General features: G+C 46.8%; 1 protein-coding gene across 5 annotated transcripts in view; it reads right to left on the bottom strand.

Moving 5' to 3' along the window:
- LOC136572916 (centromere-associated protein E-like) overlaps nucleotides 1–4,246 on the bottom strand; it is a 78,622-nt gene extending 74,376 nt beyond the window's left edge. For 4 of the 5 annotated variants that reach the window (XM_066573938.1, XM_066573936.1, XM_066573935.1 and 1 more), the window contains exons 1-2: nucleotides 4,063–4,166; nucleotides 1,156–1,241 (exon numbers count right to left, since the gene is read on the bottom strand). In XM_066573938.1, coding sequence (XP_066430035.1) covers nucleotides 1,156–1,241; nucleotides 4,063–4,118 — 142 coding nt within the window. In that variant the 5' untranslated portion in view covers nucleotides 4,119–4,166. Of the gene's footprint in view, nucleotides 1–1,155; nucleotides 1,242–4,062 lie in introns of all 5 variants that reach the window. The other variant, XM_066573939.1, reaches the window with a different exon arrangement.
- Nucleotides 4,247–19,021: the final 14,775 nt, after the last annotated feature.

The raw sequence follows: 19,021 nt of genomic DNA, 5'->3' as shown, positions 1-19,021 counted from the left end.
CGAGATATACCCCCTAGTATCATAAAACAACGCGCCGAGATATACCCCCTAGTATCATAAAACAACGCGCCGAGATATACCCCCTAGTATCATAAAACAACGCGCCGAGATATACCCCCTAGTATCATAAAACAACGCGCCGAGATATACCCCCTAGTATCATAAAAACGCGCCGAGATATACCCCCTAGTATCATAAAACAACGCGCCGAGATATACCCCCTAGTATCATAAAACAACGCGCCGAGATATACCCCCTAGTATCATAAAACAACGCGCCGAGATATACCCCCTAGTATCATAAAACAACGCGCCGAGATATATCCCCTAGTATCATAAAACAACGCACCGAGATATACCCCCTAGTATCATAAAACAACGCACTGATATACCCCCTAGTATCATAAAACAACGCACTGATATACCCCCTAGTATCATAAAGCACAGATTTATCCCCTAGTATCATATAACACAGATATATCCCTTAATAACATATTACACACAGTTATATCCCCTAGTATCGTATAACAGCTGCACGGATACATGACCTAGTGTGTTATAAACATATTATAGAGCTTCGCTTCTCATCTGACAGCATCACTTATGTGGGTCGTACACAGTGATTATTAACCCATAACACCATCGGACCCCCAGTTACATCCTGGTTGTGTGGGGTTTATGTGGCGTGGGATCATAAGCCAAATCAGACTCCACAGAAGGCAGGTGCTGGCTGATAGCAATGGACACCGTCCACAACACCTGCGATCAGCGCTGATGTCGCCACGGCTGTTAAAGCTCTAAATACAACCGTCAATTCTGATGGCAGCATCTAAATGCACACATTGTTGTTCGGGGGTCCTGAACCCCCAGCGATGAGATTACAAGGTGCCATCCGGTTACCAAGACTATGGTAGAACACGGCCCATCCATGCCTTATACGGTCAGCTCAAGAAGAATAAAGAGTCCCCAATACATAACCATGTAGCTGACATCTTGTTGCAGCGACTCAATATTAAAGATTTGACCCGCTTTGCTCCAACAGTGGCACAAACTGAGTCGGAGGGCCGACCGCGTTCACCCGCTGCGATCTATCTGCACGCGTACAGCCGCCTCGGAAGCACCAAGTAACCAGATGTAAGGAGTTATGAATGCTTACCGAAAGTGAAAGATCTTGAGCCGTCAACTTGAGATATAACGTTATTGTTGGCCTGCCACAAGACATTTACTTGTTCTCCTTGTTCCCTGCAGGTTAGAGGAGTCGGCGTTAGTGAAGACAGATTTTACTTCTTAAATACTATTTTTCAAGTCTATGAGAGCGCTTGTGGACAGCAGAAAAAAAAAAGTCAGCTTTCCGGCTGCCGTGCAATCTTCAGCAGGTGACCGCGCAGGAGTCAGGGGGTTAAAGGGGTTGTCCCGCGAAAGCAAGTGGGGTTCAGCACTTCTGTATGGCCATATTAATGCACTTTGTAATGTACATCGTGCATTAAATATGTGCCATACAGAAGTTATTCACTCACCTTCCCTGCGCTGGCGTCCCCGTCTCCATGGTGCCGGCTAATTTCAGCGTCTAATCGCCCGATTGGACACGCTTGCGCAGAAGGGTCTTCTCCCTTCTGGTCGGTACGGGCACGAGCGGTGTTCTGGCTCCGCCCCCTTCTACGCGTCATCGCGTAGCTCCACCCCATCACGTGTGCCGATTCCAGCCAATCAGGAGGCTGGAATCGGCAATGGACCGCACAGAGCCCACGATGCACCATGGAAGAAGACCCACGGTGCATCGTGGGTGAAGATCCCGGTGGCCATCTTGGAGGAAAAGAAGGAAGAAGTTGCAGAGAGGGGATTCGGGTAAGTAAAAAAATTTTTTTTTTTTAATTTCAACACATCCCTTGGGTTTGTCCTGCGCTGAACGGGGGGCCTATGCAAAAAAAAAAACTGTTTAGGCGCGGGACAACCCCTTTAAGATTAAACAGTCCATCACCGGACTCAGTCAGCTCCCCCAACGGCAGCATAGCTTAGTTTATGGTGCCCTTGGGAGGTACAGGTTCCTTTGAAAGCCACGACAAAGCTGGTTCCTATTAAAGTGAATTATGGAAGTTTTCTTCAAGATTTGTAGAACTGCTGCTCAACTTATTAGTTTTCAAACGTCTTTAAAGGAAACAAACAAAAAAACAACAACAAGAACTACTAACAAAGTACACACAGGGTAAAATGTTACTTATTGACTTTTTGTGATACAACTGTCTTAAAAACAGAAAATGTAGTTTAAAATGTTAACCCTTTACAATCCAATTTTGGATTCAGAGTTTCCTAGGCTTTCTCTTTTTGCCATTACAGAATGACGCCATCTGCTGGATAGAGCCAGTACTGCGGTATTGGACATGCTGGAGAGACAGCTGACAACAGAGGGGCCAGTAATCTACAGTAAGAATACCCTGCCGGACGTCTTTCGACATCGGAGCTGTACAGCCTTCAATCAGAATGTCTTCAGACGTCAGACAGTGGATTGGAAAGGGTTAATTATTCAAAATTCTCTCTAGATTTTTTTCTATTAAACATAAAAGACGCAGCGACAAATATTCACCAGCAGCCAAATAAGCCTCAATCAGTGGGTGAAGTAAAAGCATTCAGAAGTCCCTGCCACATCCAGCCACCCCATCCCTGAGGTGGAGGAGATCTCCCACACCAGTCACCCAAGTCCCATGCATACGCCGTGACCACCTAGATTATAACCTGTCTGTGCTGAAGACCACTGACTGACAGGCATGTCGGCCAGCACTGGCACTGATCGGAGGACCACCCACTATTAGACCCCATCCAGCTGTCATCATCCCGTTCATTTACATAGGGGGATACACAGCCGAGCAGCCAGAATCTTCATACTCACCCAAATGACAAAATCAGCCAACGAATGAGCGTTGGTTAGTCGGCTGACCAGTCCTCCTATTCCACAGCCCGGTGTTCAGGTGAACGGGCATTCGTAGGGACACTTGTGCCTGGTGACCCGCCAGAGTAAGAGGACTTCACTTCCCTCGCACCCCATAATGTAAGCTTACGTCCCAGCAAACCCTGTTGGGCTGCCTTTATCCTGGATACAAGATGTGATACAGGCTGGCATGGAGGCTCTAGTACCCTGTTGTACCACCTCTAGCTTGGGATACAAGATGTGATACGGGCGGGCATGGATGCTCTAGTACCCTGTTGTACCACCTCTAGCTTGGATACAAGATGTGATACGGGCGGGCATGGAGGCTCCAGTACCCTGTTGTACCACCTCTAGCTTGGGATACAAGATGTGATACGGGCGGGCATGGATGCTCTAGTACCCTGTTGTACCACCTCTAGCTTGGATACAAGATGTGATACGGGCGGGCATGGAGGCTCCAGTACCCTGTTGTACCACCTCTAGCTTGGGATACAAGATGTGATACGGGCGGGCATGGATGCTCTAGTACCCTGTTGTACCACCTCTAGCTTGGATACAAGATGTGATACGGGCGGGCATGGAGGCTCCAGTACCCTGTTGTACCACCTCTAGCTTGTATACAAGATGTGATACAGGTGGGCATGGAGGCTCCAGTACCCTGTTGTACCACCTCTAGCTTGGATACAAGATGTGATACAGGTGGGCATGGAGGCTCCAGTACCCTGTTGTACCACCTCTAGCTTGGATACAAGATGTGATACGGGTGGGCATGGAGGCTCCAGTACCCTGTTGTACCACCTCTAGCTTGGATACAAGATGTGATACAGGTGGGCATGGAGGCTCCAGTACCCTGTTGTACCACCTCTAGCTTGGATACAAGATGTGATACAGGTGGGCATGGAGGCTCCAGTACCTTGTTGTACCGCCTCTAGCTTGGATACAAGATGTGATACAGGCAGGTATGGAGGCTCTAGTACCCTGTTGTACCACCTCTAGCTTGGATACAAGATGTGATACGGGCGGGCATAGAGGCTCTAGTGCCCTGCTGTACCATTACTACTGGGGGCCCTGTAGTGGGAGCCGCAATCACCGTTGGAGCCTCGCAGTATATTACACACGTCTCTGTGCCGGAGACATTACCTGTGGATGAGCGGGCGGACCCGCACACACACTTTGACGGCGTCTCCCTCCGCCATGTCCCTGCCGACTCTCCTCCGCCTGCTTCTCTGTCCACCGGCTTCAGCTACAAATTTGAATTTCCCTCGTCCAACACGCAGATTGGTCAACCTCCTAGTGACGTCACGTAGAGGCGAGGATGGATTGGCTCCTGATTTTTGAAGAAAGATCTGACGACGTAACCGTCACGTGGTCTTGAGGTCACATGGCCGGACTAGAGGGGAGGAGCTTAATACGAATTCCGTTCTATGGAAGGGAAAGAAGAGAAAGATCCTATTATAAGCTGCTGTTGCAGAGGGATCAAGAGGGGAAGGAGGGCAACGGAAGTAGTGTGTGAGGAGGACGAAGCGGTCAACGTTACGACCATATTGAAAAGCAGTAACGGCTCCATCATATATTCCGTAAGGACCTGCTGACGTCAGAAGGTCAGGTGACTTTTCTGCAGTCACATGACTAGCAGCGCTGGGCTTTCCAGCAGATGCATATCGTAGGGGTTATGGGGCATATGATGAGTATCTGGAGGTGAAGGGGGAGCTGTGTGATACTACAGGGGGGATTCCAGGCATGTACAGCCGATGACCTATCCTTTGGTAGATTGTCAGGGGTCTGCCACTCAGGATACCCATTGATCAGCTGATCATCCCCCTATCAGTGCAGCGGGGCCGGACGTCTAGGGGTCAGGGGGGTAAGTGTACTAGCCAGCATCACTCTCATCGCACTGCACCCCTATTGGGCCACTCTCACACTGCGTTGCCAAAACACCGCATTCGGAATCGCAGCGGTTTACAGTGCTTTTTGCACATAGTTTTGAACGCATTCTACTGTGTCTGACAGCGTTTTGTAACGCACCCATGCATTGTGCTGAGGTGCGTTAAAAAGCGCTAAAACGCCTGAAAATAAGCAGCGCTCAAAAATCGTGTCGTTAGAAAGGTGTTGCACTGTGTCCAGCACGGCGCCTGAAACACGCACTAATCACGGTAAGAAGCAGGCTGTGTGAGAGTGGCCTTACACTTCCTGCTTGTCAGGACTAGCCCTCTGGTGCTCGCGCTTATTGTAATGGGCTTGTACACATACCCCCTTAACCCCTGATACCCACATCCGGCTCCGCTGCACAGGCCGGATGATCGCAGGGGATCCCAAGCATTGGATCTCCACCAATCAACTACTGATGAACTACCGAGAGAATAGGTCATTGGTTGTAAAAGCCCAGAATCCCCCTTTAAATACACGTAGGGCTGTGTGATGCTCGTGGGGGCCACAGGAGGCAAATAGTGACGTGTGAATTAAATGTACGTGGGTGAATGAGATGCTTATGGGGGGGCAGCACATAGTGATCGTGTCAACACTTATGAGCACCATAAGTTAAGTTATGGTGCTTGTAGGGCAGGTTTCGAGGAGTCCAGAGATGTCATTTTTATTGCCCCTCATTCCTTGGAAGTCGCAGGGACAACGCAGCACCCATCTCGGCAGGTTGTGCTCTCGCACACAGTGGAGTGTGCACACAGGCTGCAGAGATGAGTCCAACTGCACCGACCTCCACAGGTGCCGGAATGGGGAGCCGGTAAGTCTAAAAAGTACATCTCGGACGTCTCGGGACCCGTCGCAGGAGCGCCATAACTGCAAATGGAGGCTGTGGGATGCCTATGGAGTCCACAGGGGGCGTACGGTGTGTTGGTGCAGCTATTAAGATGTTATGTGGAGGTGCACTGAATGGTGAAATGCTTGTTAGCACTGTGTGGCGGCGCGTGTCTAGGGTGGGGAGCAGGAGACAAATGGGGAGCTGGGGGAGAGGGATTCGAGAGGCACATTGGATATTGTAGAAGTGTAATGGAGTTAATGGTAGAATGCTAGTTAACCATGTGGGGGTGCATGGGAGCACGTGCGGGGGCTTGTGTTCTCCCAACAGTCTACAGAAAAAGAAGTGATGATTCTCACAATATGACAACAAAAACAAAAGCTATAGTAAAACTTTGGTATTGTAATTAAGGGCAAAACTAAAAGTTTAGGAGCCCAGGTGCAAAAGTTCAGCTCAGGACCCCCCCCCCCCCTCTTCCCCTTTCAACCTTTTGCGTAAAAATTTGTTTGTAGCCCCTTAAGACGGGCTAACATGAGCGTATGGTTACTGTAGTGGCCCGAAGTCTATATTTCTGGCCCCTCCATAATTGTCATACATGTCATGTCTTTTGTGTTGATGCACTGTGCAAACTGTCTAGTCTCTTGTTATGTGTATTGCACAGCTGCAGCAAGTGAGAGGTTAATGTCTGAAAGTGGCATGGACATGTTTGGAAAAGTATCAATTTATGTCCTGTCATGTGGTATGTTAGACCCTAAGGCCGCCCTGCACATGGGTGGAAATCCCACGGCGGGATTTCCCGCGGGATTTCCGCCGCTCAAAGCCTGCATAGGAGTGCATTACAATACGCACTCTTATGCAGACGGCCGCGGTTTGGCCGCGCGAAATCTCGCGCGGCAAACAAACCGCGGCATGTCCTATTTTTGTGTGGGGCTCGCAGAGCCTCGCATAGAAACGTCACTCACGCAGCCGCCGGCTCCGGTCTGCGCATGCGCCGGCTGCCCAGCAGCCGGCACATGAAAGAGCCGGGGGCCGCCGGGCGCGGGTGAGTACGCGCTCGTCTCTGCAGGCGCTCGGGTCGGGTCCCGCGGCGAGAATTCTCGCCGCCGGATCCGACCCGCTCGTCTGCAGGCGGCCTAAATGTGAGTGTCTGAGAGCGGGAAAGGGTCTTTGATCATCTTCTACGGTTGATTGTGGAGTAGAGTACCGGCCTGCCACATGGGGGTACCTTCAACCCTCATGTGGTGAAGCGATGGAGGAAGAGGAGAGGTATCCTGAGGCCTTCCATGCCAGGAACCACCTCTGAGGAGCGACTGAAGTGAGGAGTCCGCTGTGCAGTGCTGCTTGCAAATACTAAGTGAGTGACTGTGGAGTGTTCCTACCCCCTTCCAGGAGCGGTACCATACAGATAACATGGACTGTAGGTCCGGTTTCATCCTGTCTCCTCCCTGACCTTACATTCTCTGTCTTTCCTGCACTGGCATGTGTAATGTTGTACTCTGACAAGCTTCCAGTAAAGTTCATTGGTCATTGCCCGTTCCCAGTGACTCAATTATCAAGTTTCAACTGTCTGTGTGGACTCTCTTCATTTAACCGCCGGGTACAAGCTACAGTGAGAAGGAGCGGTGGCGTCACGTGTGACAAATCTACAGTCCACCACACGTATACAGGTAATCGCTGTCTCAGCGTTGCTGGAAGAGGCCCAGCGGTGTCTTGGCCGAGGTTGCGTGCAGCCCTCTGAGGAGGAGTCTGGTAGAGCAACCTTGACAAGTGCCAACTTTACCCCGTGAGCTCCTCAGTGTGGGCCTTGTGTCTAGGTGGCCTCTGGGATGCGGCAGTTACCACGTATTACATATGTGCTATACGTGCGTGTGATATGTGGTAAAATCATAGAAATGTAGAGTTGTAGGGGACCTCCAGGGTCATCTGGTCCAACCCCCTGCTTAATGCAGGATTTACTAAATCATTCCACACAGATACCTGTCCAGACTTTGTTTGAACACTTCCATTGAAGGAGAACTCGCCACCTCCTGTGGTAACCTGTACCACTCATTGATCACCCTCACTGTCAGAAAGTGTTTTCTAATATCTAATCTGTGTCTCCTCCCTTTCAGTTTCATCCCATTGTTTCTAGTCTTTCCTTGTGCAAATGAGAATAGGGCTGATCCCTCTGCAGTGTGACAGCCCTTCAGATATTTGTAAGCTAAACATTCCCAGATCCTTTAGCTGTTCTTCATAGGACATGATTTGCAGACCTCTCACCATCTTGGTAACTCTTCTCTAAACTTGCTCCAGTTTGTCTATGTCTTTTTTAAAGTGGGGTGCCCAGAACTGGACACAGTATTCCAGATGAGGTCTGACTAAGGAAGAGTAGAGGGGGATAATTACCTCACATGATTTAGACTATATGCTTCTCTTAAAGGGGTTGTCCCGTGAAACAAAGTGGGGGTAAGCACTTCTGTATGGCCATATTAATGCACTTTGTAATATACATTGTGCATTAATTATGAGCCATACAGAAGTTATTCACTTACCTGTTCCGTTGCTAGCGTCCTCGTCTCCATGGTGCCGTCTAATCTTCAGCGTCTAATCGCCCAATTAGACGCGCTTGCGCAGTCCGGTCTTCTCCTTTGTTGAATGGGGCCGCTCGTGCCGGAGAGCGGCTCCTCGTAGCTCCGCCCCGTCACGTGTGCCGATTCCAGCCAATCAGGAGGCTGGAATCGGCAATGGACCGCACAGAAGCCCTGCGGTCCACCGAGGGTGAAGATCCCGGCAGCCATCTTCACAAGGTAAGTATGAAGACGCCGGACCGCGGGGATTCGGGTAAGTACTATCTGTTTTTTTTTTTAAATCCCTGCATCGGGTTTGTCTCGCGCCGAACGGGGGGGCCATTGAAAAAAAAAAAAACGTTTCGGCGCGGGACAACCCCTTTAATATGTCCCAGAATTCTGTTTGCCTTTTTGGCTGCTGCATCACATTGTTGACTCATGTTCAGTCTATGATCTATTAGTAATTTACAGGCAATCATATACATTGCCATACGCAGTCCCACTCACATTTGCAAGTAAGAATTGTGTAATGCGCGAGAACAAGAAAATAACGCAGCGTGTCCTGCTTGGCAGCATGTTACGCGTGAGAGAGCCCATTGTTCTCTATGGGTATGTAATCAACGCCGCCCCTATCCAATTACATTGCATATGTGAGGCGTATATATGCGCCATTGCGAAGCGATGGTGCAGGAAATATCACACACCCCCACCCCCAAAAAAACAAAACAGGTGAAGCGTATGTGCAATACGCTGTCATGTGCAGTACAATTTTGCTCTCATACACTGCGATAGGCCGGGTCACCAGCAGCTCCACAGTTGTAAAACGCTACATGACTAATACAGCATTTTACGCTTACAGCCATGTGAATCCGGCATTGGGCTGTGGTCATGTTTTTTGTTGCATATTTATGAAATTGCATACACTATTAAAAACCGCGTGTAGATTTAAACAATACATACATGTTTTTTGTTTTGTTTTTTTTAACCGCATGCAGGGTTTTGATGCAATTTTTAATTTTGTGGAAAGTGTGCAATCATATACAGGAGATACATGGTCCATATCACTATATACAGGAGATGTATAAATTATACCAACTGTACATATATCATTATATACAGGAGATACCCAAGTTATACCAGTATATTCCATATCACTATATACAGGAGATGTATAACTTACACCATCTGTACATATATCATTATATCCAGGAGATACCCATGTTATACCAGTATGGTCCATATAATTATATACAGGGAGATGCATATAAATCTTCTGTATGCAGTGATATTGACAATGCTGGTGTAAGTTTGGAGGGTCCATTACAGATGTGGCTAAAAATACTGGAAGAAAAAGTATTGAATGCAGCGCCTTTTTTTCCTCCAAAATATGGATGGAAAGCCGACGGACCCCATTATAGTCCATGGGGTCTGTTCGGTTTTGTCCAGAGACTGAGCCGCAGGGATTCCTAACCTGGGTATCTCCTGAATATAATATATGTACAGCTGGTATAACCTATGCATCCTGTGTATAGTGATATACCAGTTCACACCAGCATGGTCCATATTACTACATACAGGATGTATAGCTTAATGCAGCTATACATATATAATTATAAACAGAAGATACCCAGGTTATACCAGCATGCTCCATGTCACTTGTGAGTGAAAACACTTTTATGATCTGCCTCAGGTAACCAAATTGTTTTAACCCCTTAACGCCACAGGACGTAAATGTACTTGCTGCGGTGTACTTAACGCAACAGGATATACACTTATACCCTGGGGATAGTGCGAGATCAGAAGACATCCTGTGCTATCTGGCAGCGGGAGCCGGCTGTCACCGATAGATAGCCTCCTGCTGCAACAGCAGGGGTGCATCGGGACAGCGACCCCCTCTGTTAACCCCTTACACGCTGCGATCCATGTAGATTGCGGCATGTAAAGTGTTCACAGAGGAAGCGCACTCCCTCTGTGATGTCATTGGGCTCTCACGATGAAATCGCGGAGGGCCGATGGGTTGCCATGGCAATAGGACGCCAGCTACAGGCATCCTGCTTTGCCATTGCCTGTGATCGCTAATACAAGCAATAAGGCATTGCAGGACAGAAGTCTTGCAATGCTTTATCATAGCGATCAAAGCAGCTATGGTATAAATCCCCAACAGGGATATGAAAAGCGTAAAAATAGCGTAGAAAAAAATGTTTAAAACCCCTTTTTTGTGCTTTTCCCCTTAATAGTTTTAAAAAAAATCACACATATTTGGTATCGTCGTATCCGTAACGACTCCTACAACAAATTGAACACACTTTTTATCCTGCATGGCAAAAAGTATTTAAAAAAACTAAGGCAAAATGCTTATTTTTTTCATTTTGCCTCCCAAAAAACACAATAAAAGTGAACATAAAAGCCATATGTATCCCAAAATGGTACCCATAAAAACTACAGCTCGTCACGCAAAAAACAAGCCCTAACAGAACTCCGTCCATGGAAAATTAATTGTCATTTATGCTGCATGATTGATATTGTAAAAAAAAAAAAGCAATGCAGAATTGATGTGCTTTTTCTCCCTGCTATCATTAAAAAAATGAACATTTTACAATATAGTTTATGTATTCAAAAACGTCACCTATAAAGACTACAGTTTGCCACGCCCTCATACAGCCATAGCGACGGAAAAATTAAAAAGTTATGGCTTTTGAAAAGTGGAGGTAAAAGTCCCCCCAAAATCGTTGCGTCCTCAATGCCAAAATAGGCCATGTCCTCAAGGGGTTAAACAGGAAAATATGAGCTCAAAGAAGCCAATGAAAGACACGCATTATACAGTGTATACTACAGGACATCTGCCTTTACTTTTGGTGGGAAAAGGTTTATATAGTATTCAAACAAAGGAAGGTGGGACATTCAGATACATTATAACATTTGGTGTGCTGATCGGTCATTCTCATGGGGGGTGTTTATGATGTAACAGTTTAGCAAGAGGAGGGGGGAAGGAAATTATCAGACATGCTTAGTACAGATTTTGCCACATTTCACAATTAGCAACGGACTTGGCAATAGTGCCAACCTTATAATCTGCGTTCCGACGTGCGTTTTGCTAAAGCTTCCCCAAAGGGCTACATATGTAGTGTTCAATATGTTTGTTTTATTATAGTTATCAGTGGTAACATGACTGTGATAGTATTGGATATCTCCTGTATAGACATTTCTCTACTAACATGACCTACTATATGCCTTCCTTTTTTGATGCATTATTTCTTTTTGTTTGGGAAGTCATCTCTTCTGTTATGTGATATTTTAATATGATTCTATTCAATAAAATGTAATCCTTCTTTTGAGGCTTTTGTACCCTTTTTCATGTTTCCCCCATAGTAACATGCATTAAAAACGGGTCGCAGTTGCATGGCCTGTGAGTGTGATCTGTTTTTTTTCTTTAAAGGAGATGTCCCGAGGCAGCAAGTGGGGTTATACACTTCTGTATGGCCATAATAATGCACTTTGTAATATACATTGTGCATTAATTATGAGCCATACAGAAGTTATAAAAAGTTTTATACTTACCTGCTCCGTTGCTAGCGTCCTCGTCTCCATGGTGCCGACTAATTTTCGCCCTCCGATGGCCAAATTAGCCGCGCTTGCGCAGTCCGGGTCTTCTGTAGTCTTCTATGGAGCCGCTCGTGCCAGAGAGCGGCTCCGTGTAGCTCCGCCCCGTCACGTGCCGATTCCAGCCAATCAGGAGGCTGGAATCGGCAGTGGACCGCACAGAAGAGCTGCGGTCCACGAAGACAGAGGATCCCGGCGGCCATCTTCAGCAGGTGAGTATGAAGACGCCGGACCGCCGGGATTCAGGTAAGCGCTGTGCGGGTGGGTTTTTTAACCCCTGCATCGGGGTTGTCTCGCGCCGAACGGGGGGGGGGGTTTAAAAAAAAAAAAACCCGTTTCGGCGCGGGACATCTCCTTTAATCCTCTCATAGAAAATAATGGTGATTCTTGAACAAAAATTACATAAAAATAGGATTGCTGCAATTTTTCAAATTCGTACTATGGGTCTGAGTTAAAAAAATTACATGTGTGAATTAACCTATAGAAATGAATGGGGTTTTTCTCCATGAGAGTTCTGTCCATCTCGGAACATGTGCGTGAAAATTGCCTGCGAGAATACAGCCTTTGGTCATCATACCTTTAGTAATGTATAAAATGTACTGACTCTAACCAATTCCCCAACAAACCGGAAAACAAGAATAGCACAGAACATCCCTCCTAGTGAGGAGGAAAAGCCATTTTTACATTTGTACCCTGGAGCGAATAAAACTATACTGTATGTTCTTAAACATTTCTGTAGCTCCCTGGATTTCTCAGCCCCATAAACTTTTAATTCAGAGGACTAATCCTGCATTTTGAACCACAGGTGATGAAAATTAAAGGGGTTGTCCCGTGCTGAAACGTTTTTTTTTTTTTTTTTTTCAATAGGCCCCCCGTTCGGCGCGAGACAAACCCAATGCATGTGTTAAAAAAAACAAACGTTTAGTACTTACCCGAATCCCCGCGCTGCGGCGACTTCTTCCTTACCTTAGCAAGATGGCCGCCGAGATCTTCACCCACGATGCACCGCGGGTCTTCTCCCATGGTGCACCGTGGGCTCTGTGCGGTCCATTGCCGATTCCAGCCTCCTGATTGGCTGGAATCAGCACACGTGACGGGGCAGAGCTACGAGGACCAGCTCTCCGGCACGAGCGGCCCCATTCACCAGGGAGAAGACCGGACTGCGCAAGCGCGTCTAATCGGGCGATTAGACGCTGAAATTAGACGGCACCATGGAGACGAAGACGCTAGCAACGGAACAGGTAAGTGAATAACTTCTGTATGGCTCATAATTAATGCACGATGTATATTACAAAGTGCATTAATATGGCCATACAGAAGTGTATAACCCCACTTGCTTTCGCGGGACAACCCCTTTAAATGTATCTTATTTTCAGAAGTTAGTTGAACCAGGCACTTCAATAGGAATATCAACAAGATCCCTTACTTTTCTTAGAATGGTACAACTTTCTTTCAAATAGGGAATTCTAATCAGCACTGGTCTTGGAGGGGCTCCCGGTGGTGGAGAGTGGAATTGCACCCTGCGGCAACTTCCTGGAGATAATGTTGCTATCTCAAATTTGGTTTGCAACAAGAGTTCAAATAATTCCACCAGATTACGTTTTTTGGCTTGTTCAGGTGCCCCATCAGTCAGAGTGTTTTCAAGATCATCCAATTTATTTATAAGGAGGGAAACGCCGATTGCTTTCTTGAGGTCATGCTTAACTGCATGCATTTGGTCTTCCACAGTGCTGACTCTCTCCTCCGCCTCATTCATAAGGTCATTCACCTGTTTGAGACTGTCTCCTGAAGTTGACTTCCTCCTTTCACTCTGCCATCAGGTCACACCAAAGTGTTTTTTTTTTTTAATTAAAAAAAGTTTTATGCATTTCTTTTTATACAAGCATTTTTTGGGTAGCATATCAGAATGTTAAGCATATATTCTTTTAACTAACTCTCTGCTGGCATACTTCTGCATGCCAACATAGTCAGGCTGTGCATAGAGATATGCACAGGTACTTGTTGTATGCCCTAACGGGCTAATGCTGGATTCACACGAACGTATATTGGCTTGCTTTTCACGCGAGCCGATATAAGTCCTCTCTCTCTGCAGGGTGGAGGCTGGAAGAGCCAGGAGCAGTGCTCTGAGCTCCCGCCCCTCTCTGCCTCCTCTCTGCCCCTCTGCACTATTTGCAATGGAACTTAGCCCCACCCCCATCCCCGCCTCCTTTCATTGCAAATAGTGCAGAGGGGCGGAGAGGGGGCGGGAGCTCAGTTCCTGCTCCTGGCTCTTCCACCCCCCCCCCCTCCTGCAGATGAGTACGACGTATATCGGCTCAGCGTGAAAACCGAGCCGATATACGTTCGTGTGAATCCAGCCTTACAGTGAAGAAAAATCTGGTACTCATTAGTGTTGCAGGAATATTGTTTACATTTTCTTCAACAAATATTTTATTGAATTAAAAAAAAAAAAAAGAGAACATGTAAATGACATATTGCAAATGTTACCCCGTGCATGGGCTGTACAATACACAATTTATAGCCCATAACTTTACTATAGACAATCAAGTAAGTTTTTATTTAAATGTATTTAAATCTGTTAAAATTTTGTATCACGTTACAATCCACAATATCGAGGTTCATTTGACATGTCAGTCGATTCAAGACCGCACTGAGATCGCGGGACGGTTTCCATCCTGCCATGGATTTCCTCATATATTTTGTTACCCAATTTCAAATATAACACACTTAACAAAAAAAGATATCAAAAGTCGTACTTGCCCTAAAATGGTACCAATAGAAGCTATAGCTCGCTCCCCAAAACAACACCCTGACACAGCTCCATCAGTGCAAAAATAAGTTTTGGGGGTTAAAAGATTTTCATTTAAAGCATTTTTTTTACAGCAGTATAACAGGAAAAAATGTTAGTAATGGCAGTAATTGTGCTGACTGGCAAACTAAATTTAACAAGTCATTTTTCAACAATTCATGGACAGCCTAAAATCCACAAAAAAATAGTGCAATTGGGGTTAATTCACACGTCCATATATTGGCCAGGTTTTCACGCCCGGCCGATATACAGTGTCCCTTTTTGCAGGGGGAGGAGGCGGGCCGGGAGCAGTGCACTGAGCTCCCACCCCTCGCCACTGTTTGCAATGGGAGGGACGGGGCAGAGCTATGTCCCGCCCCATCCTGCCTCCTCCCATTGCAAATAGTGGCAAGGGGACAGGAGATCAGTGCACTGTTCCTGGCCCGGCCCACCTCCTTCCCCCGCAGAAAGGGACACCGTATATTGGCCGGACGTGAAAACCTCGCCCATATACGGACATGGGAATAAGCCCTTAGACTGGTTGATTAATAAAATTCAATTTATTACTTTTTAGATTGCAAGGATAGAAATCCCCTACTGCATCCATCACAGCTGCGGCAGGAGATTGCAATGTTCTTCTACTGTTTTTAATGGGGTTGGCGCTGCTACTGGTCCCATTGAAAACAATGGCGATATCACAAAAAGATAGATGTTGTGTTTTTTTTTTTTCTTCCACACTGCATCGCAGGAGTGAAAACTTCGCAAATGAGAATGAAGCCATTGAAAATTATTGGCTTCATAGTCATGCGTTTTCACTTGCTCTCGCATCGCCAGAAAACCGCATGATCTTCTCGCCAGTGTGAAGGAGCCCTTAGACCGCTATGTTAATGGATAAATAAAAGAGTTATGATTTTTCAAAAGTGGGGAGGAAAAGTTGAAAGAAAAAAAAAAAGGCTGCATCCTAAAGGGGTTAATTAGGAGTGTGCACTGAGCTCTGAATATATTTTGGGGTCTGTTCTGGGGTATTTTGCCTCTGCTGCCCCCATCCTATGTTTAATGCTTCTGAGGCTCAGGGTGCATTTAGACGACCGTATATCGGTCATGTATTCACGCCAGCCGATATGCGGCGTCTCTCTCTGCAGGGGCAGGAGGCTGGAAGAGCCAGGAGCAGGAACTGAGCTCCCGCCCCCTCTCCGCTCTCTGCACTATTTGCAATGAAAGGAGGCGGGGCTAAGTTCCAGGAATTAGCCCCGCCCCGCCTCTCCTCATTGAAAATAGTGCAGGGGGGTGGAGAAGAGGCAGAGAGGGGGTGGGAGCTCAGAGCACTGCTCCCGGCTCTTGCAGCCTCCTCCCCCTGCAGAGAGGGACACCGTATATCGGCTGGGTGTGAAAACCCTGCCAATATACGGTCGTCTGAATGCACCCTTATAGTGTGTATGATACCACTGATCCATTGAAAGAAAAAAGCATTCCTCTAGATTTTCTGTCTATGAGAAGCATGCCACAGCAGAGGTGCGGGCAGTCATTGAAGCCTGAAGAGAAGACGAGCACGCCAATGCGAACTGCAGCAGAGAGAGAGCCTGAGAAAACTGAGTACGGCAAACTTTGGCGCTGTGCATCCCTGTCCTCTCATCTTAGACTTCACAGCTTGGTAGATAAAAGTAGGGGAAAGAAGACGATTGAGGCTATTGAGGTTCACTTCCAAAATCCTGTATTTGCCCCTCTAGTGCTACTATAACAGCGTTATTGTGTTCCCCATTAACAACACAATACAGCAAATATGAACATTTTACTTTTCATTATTTGCGTAGTGTTAGAAACATATGTTGGACCTCGCCTTGCAGGGGAATCTCAATGTAGGACGAGGTCTGACACTGGATTGGAAAGGGTTAACCACTAGAGATGAGCAAACATACTCATTAAGGGCGATTTCGCAATTGAGCATCGCTATTTTCGAGTACCTGGCCATTTGGGTGAAAAGATTCGGGGGGGGCAGGGGGGCGGTGTGGTGGAGCGGGGGGTAGCAGTGGGGAACAGGGAGGAGCTCTTTCTCTCTCTCCCCCCCACTCCCCTCTGCAACCCCCTGCTCGCTCACCCCCGCCGCCCCCCGAATCTTTCCACCCGAGTAGTCAGGTACTCGAAAATAGCGATGCTCTATTGCGAAATCGCCCTTAACGAGTACGTTCGCTCATCTCTATTAACCACATAAAGCATCCTGTTTTTCTTTATAGCTTAGGGCAGAGGACCCCAACCTTTTATGTTTCCCTTTGGAGCCTCCTTGTTTATCGCATCGCACAAAACTTGCAATTTTCATGGGATGCGATTTTAATATTAGAAACTCCTATTGACTTTCGCAATAAAAAAATTTCCCAATTTTATTGCATGCGATGCAAGATTATTCTCCAGAAAAACATCGCTGACCCTACAAAATCACAGGAACAAAGCTGCGATATCGATGCGATTTTTGTATCAGCGATATCAGTCACCCGTGTGATAGAGGCCTAAGTAACAATTATTGCTGCATAGATTGTTATGATATATTCAGCTAATACGTTTAGAGGTTTTTAAGAAGTTTAGGAACTCCGATCAATATGGTGTACATATTATATATGATGAAGAAAGTTCTGTGTTCCTCAATGTTTTCTGAAGGACGTTCAGGACACAGAATCCCAGAACAGAATAAGCCAGACCGTCTCTGTTCACTGCTGTAACTACTGTGATTATATCCTCTGGCAGTGGAGCATTACCAGAGAATGGCCAGCATATAAAATACCATTTTAGAGGATACTTTGTGAGACATGAACGTCTATAAGACATAACTCTGGATTATACAAGGAAATGTTTTCAGCTCCCTCACAATCAGAATTTTATGCTATATTGAGGAAAATTGCATGATCGCAAGCATCTCCATTAAATGTGGCTTGCAATTCCGACAGTCTATCATGGCTTGTTTCCCTAATAATAGGCCCTACTGTGATTTTCGGGGGGAGGGTGGGGTGGGAGCTTAAAACATAAGCCTTCCCCCGAAAATAAGCCCTAACTACACTACATGTAAAAAAAAAAACAATAATACTCTCCTAGCAGCCAGGGTTTGCTTCCCTTCGTCTGGGCTGCGGCGCTGCTGCAGGCTTCCGTGTCCTCCCGCAAGCCAACAGAGCAATTCTTCCTGATAGCAGGGTTTAAATACCCCACCTCCAGCAAGCTAATGCTCTGATTGGTTAATCAAGTCTGCGTTAGCCAATGAAAGCCGGCGCTCGAATAATCAATCGCAGCCATTCATTGAATGACATCATTGAATGGCTGTGATTGGTTAATCGAGCGCCGGCTCTCATTGGCTGACGTGGTGCTCGATTAACCAGTCAGAGCATTAGCTTGCTGGAGGCGGGGTAATCAAGCCCTGCTATCAGGAAGAACTGCTCTGTCAGCATGCAGGAGGACACGGAAGTCGGAAACCAATGCGAGAGCCGCGAACGCCGGCTGCTATGTAAGTATTATGAGACACCCCCGAAAATAAGACACAGTGCCTCTTTTGAGGCAAAAATTAATATAAGACAGTGTCTTATTTTTGGGGAAACACGGTAGTAGTGGTCTGTGATTTTACAATCCTATTGCTGACTTAAAGGGGGTTGTCCCGCGATAGCAAGTGGGGTTATACACTTCTGTATGGCCATATTAATGCACTTTGTAATATACATCGTGCATTAAATATGAGCCATACAGAAGTTATTCACTTACCTGCTCCGTTGCTGGCGTCCCCGTCGCCATGGTGCCGTCTAATTTCAGCGTCTAACCTCCTGATTGGCTGGAATCGGCACACGTGACAGGGCGGAGCTACGCGATGACGCGTAGAAGGGGGCGGAGCCAGAACGCAGCTCGTGCCGGACCGAGCCGAAGGCAGACCCTTCTGCGCAAGCGCGTCTAATCGGGCGATTAGACACTGAAATTAGACGGCACCATGGCGACGGGGACGCCAGCAACGGAGCAGGTAAGTGAATAACTTTTGTATGGCTCATATTTAATGCACAATGTATATTACAAAGTGCATTAATATGGCCATACAGAAGTGTATAAGCCCACTTGCTATCGCGGGACAACCCCTTTAAATGAAGGGCGTTTGTGTGCATTCCAAACATTTTTATTGTAGTAAACATTTGTTATGATGCAAATTGTTTCTACTGTCTTTATGTTATTTTATCACAAAGCTAAGCTTAGCTAGTTAAAGGGGTTTGACATTGGTGGTAGTTGGGGGGACACATTACCTGTAAAACGCAAACCCTAACTTTCACCTCTCGCTGCGCGCTGCTCCCTCGCCACCGCTGGCTGCTCTAGTCTCTATTTACTTGGACTGGAATGGTCATTCGGGTTATTTATCCACATGAGGACTGTTGCCAATAGGAAGCCGGGAGGGACGTC

Source organism: Eleutherodactylus coqui, chromosome 7, assembly GCF_035609145.1.
Source record: "Eleutherodactylus coqui strain aEleCoq1 chromosome 7, aEleCoq1.hap1, whole genome shotgun sequence".
Classification (NCBI taxonomy): Eukaryota; Metazoa; Chordata; class Amphibia; order Anura; family Eleutherodactylidae; genus Eleutherodactylus; species Eleutherodactylus coqui.
The sequence above is the reverse complement of the archived record's forward strand: the minus strand, read 5'-3'. Positions and strand labels throughout refer to the sequence as shown.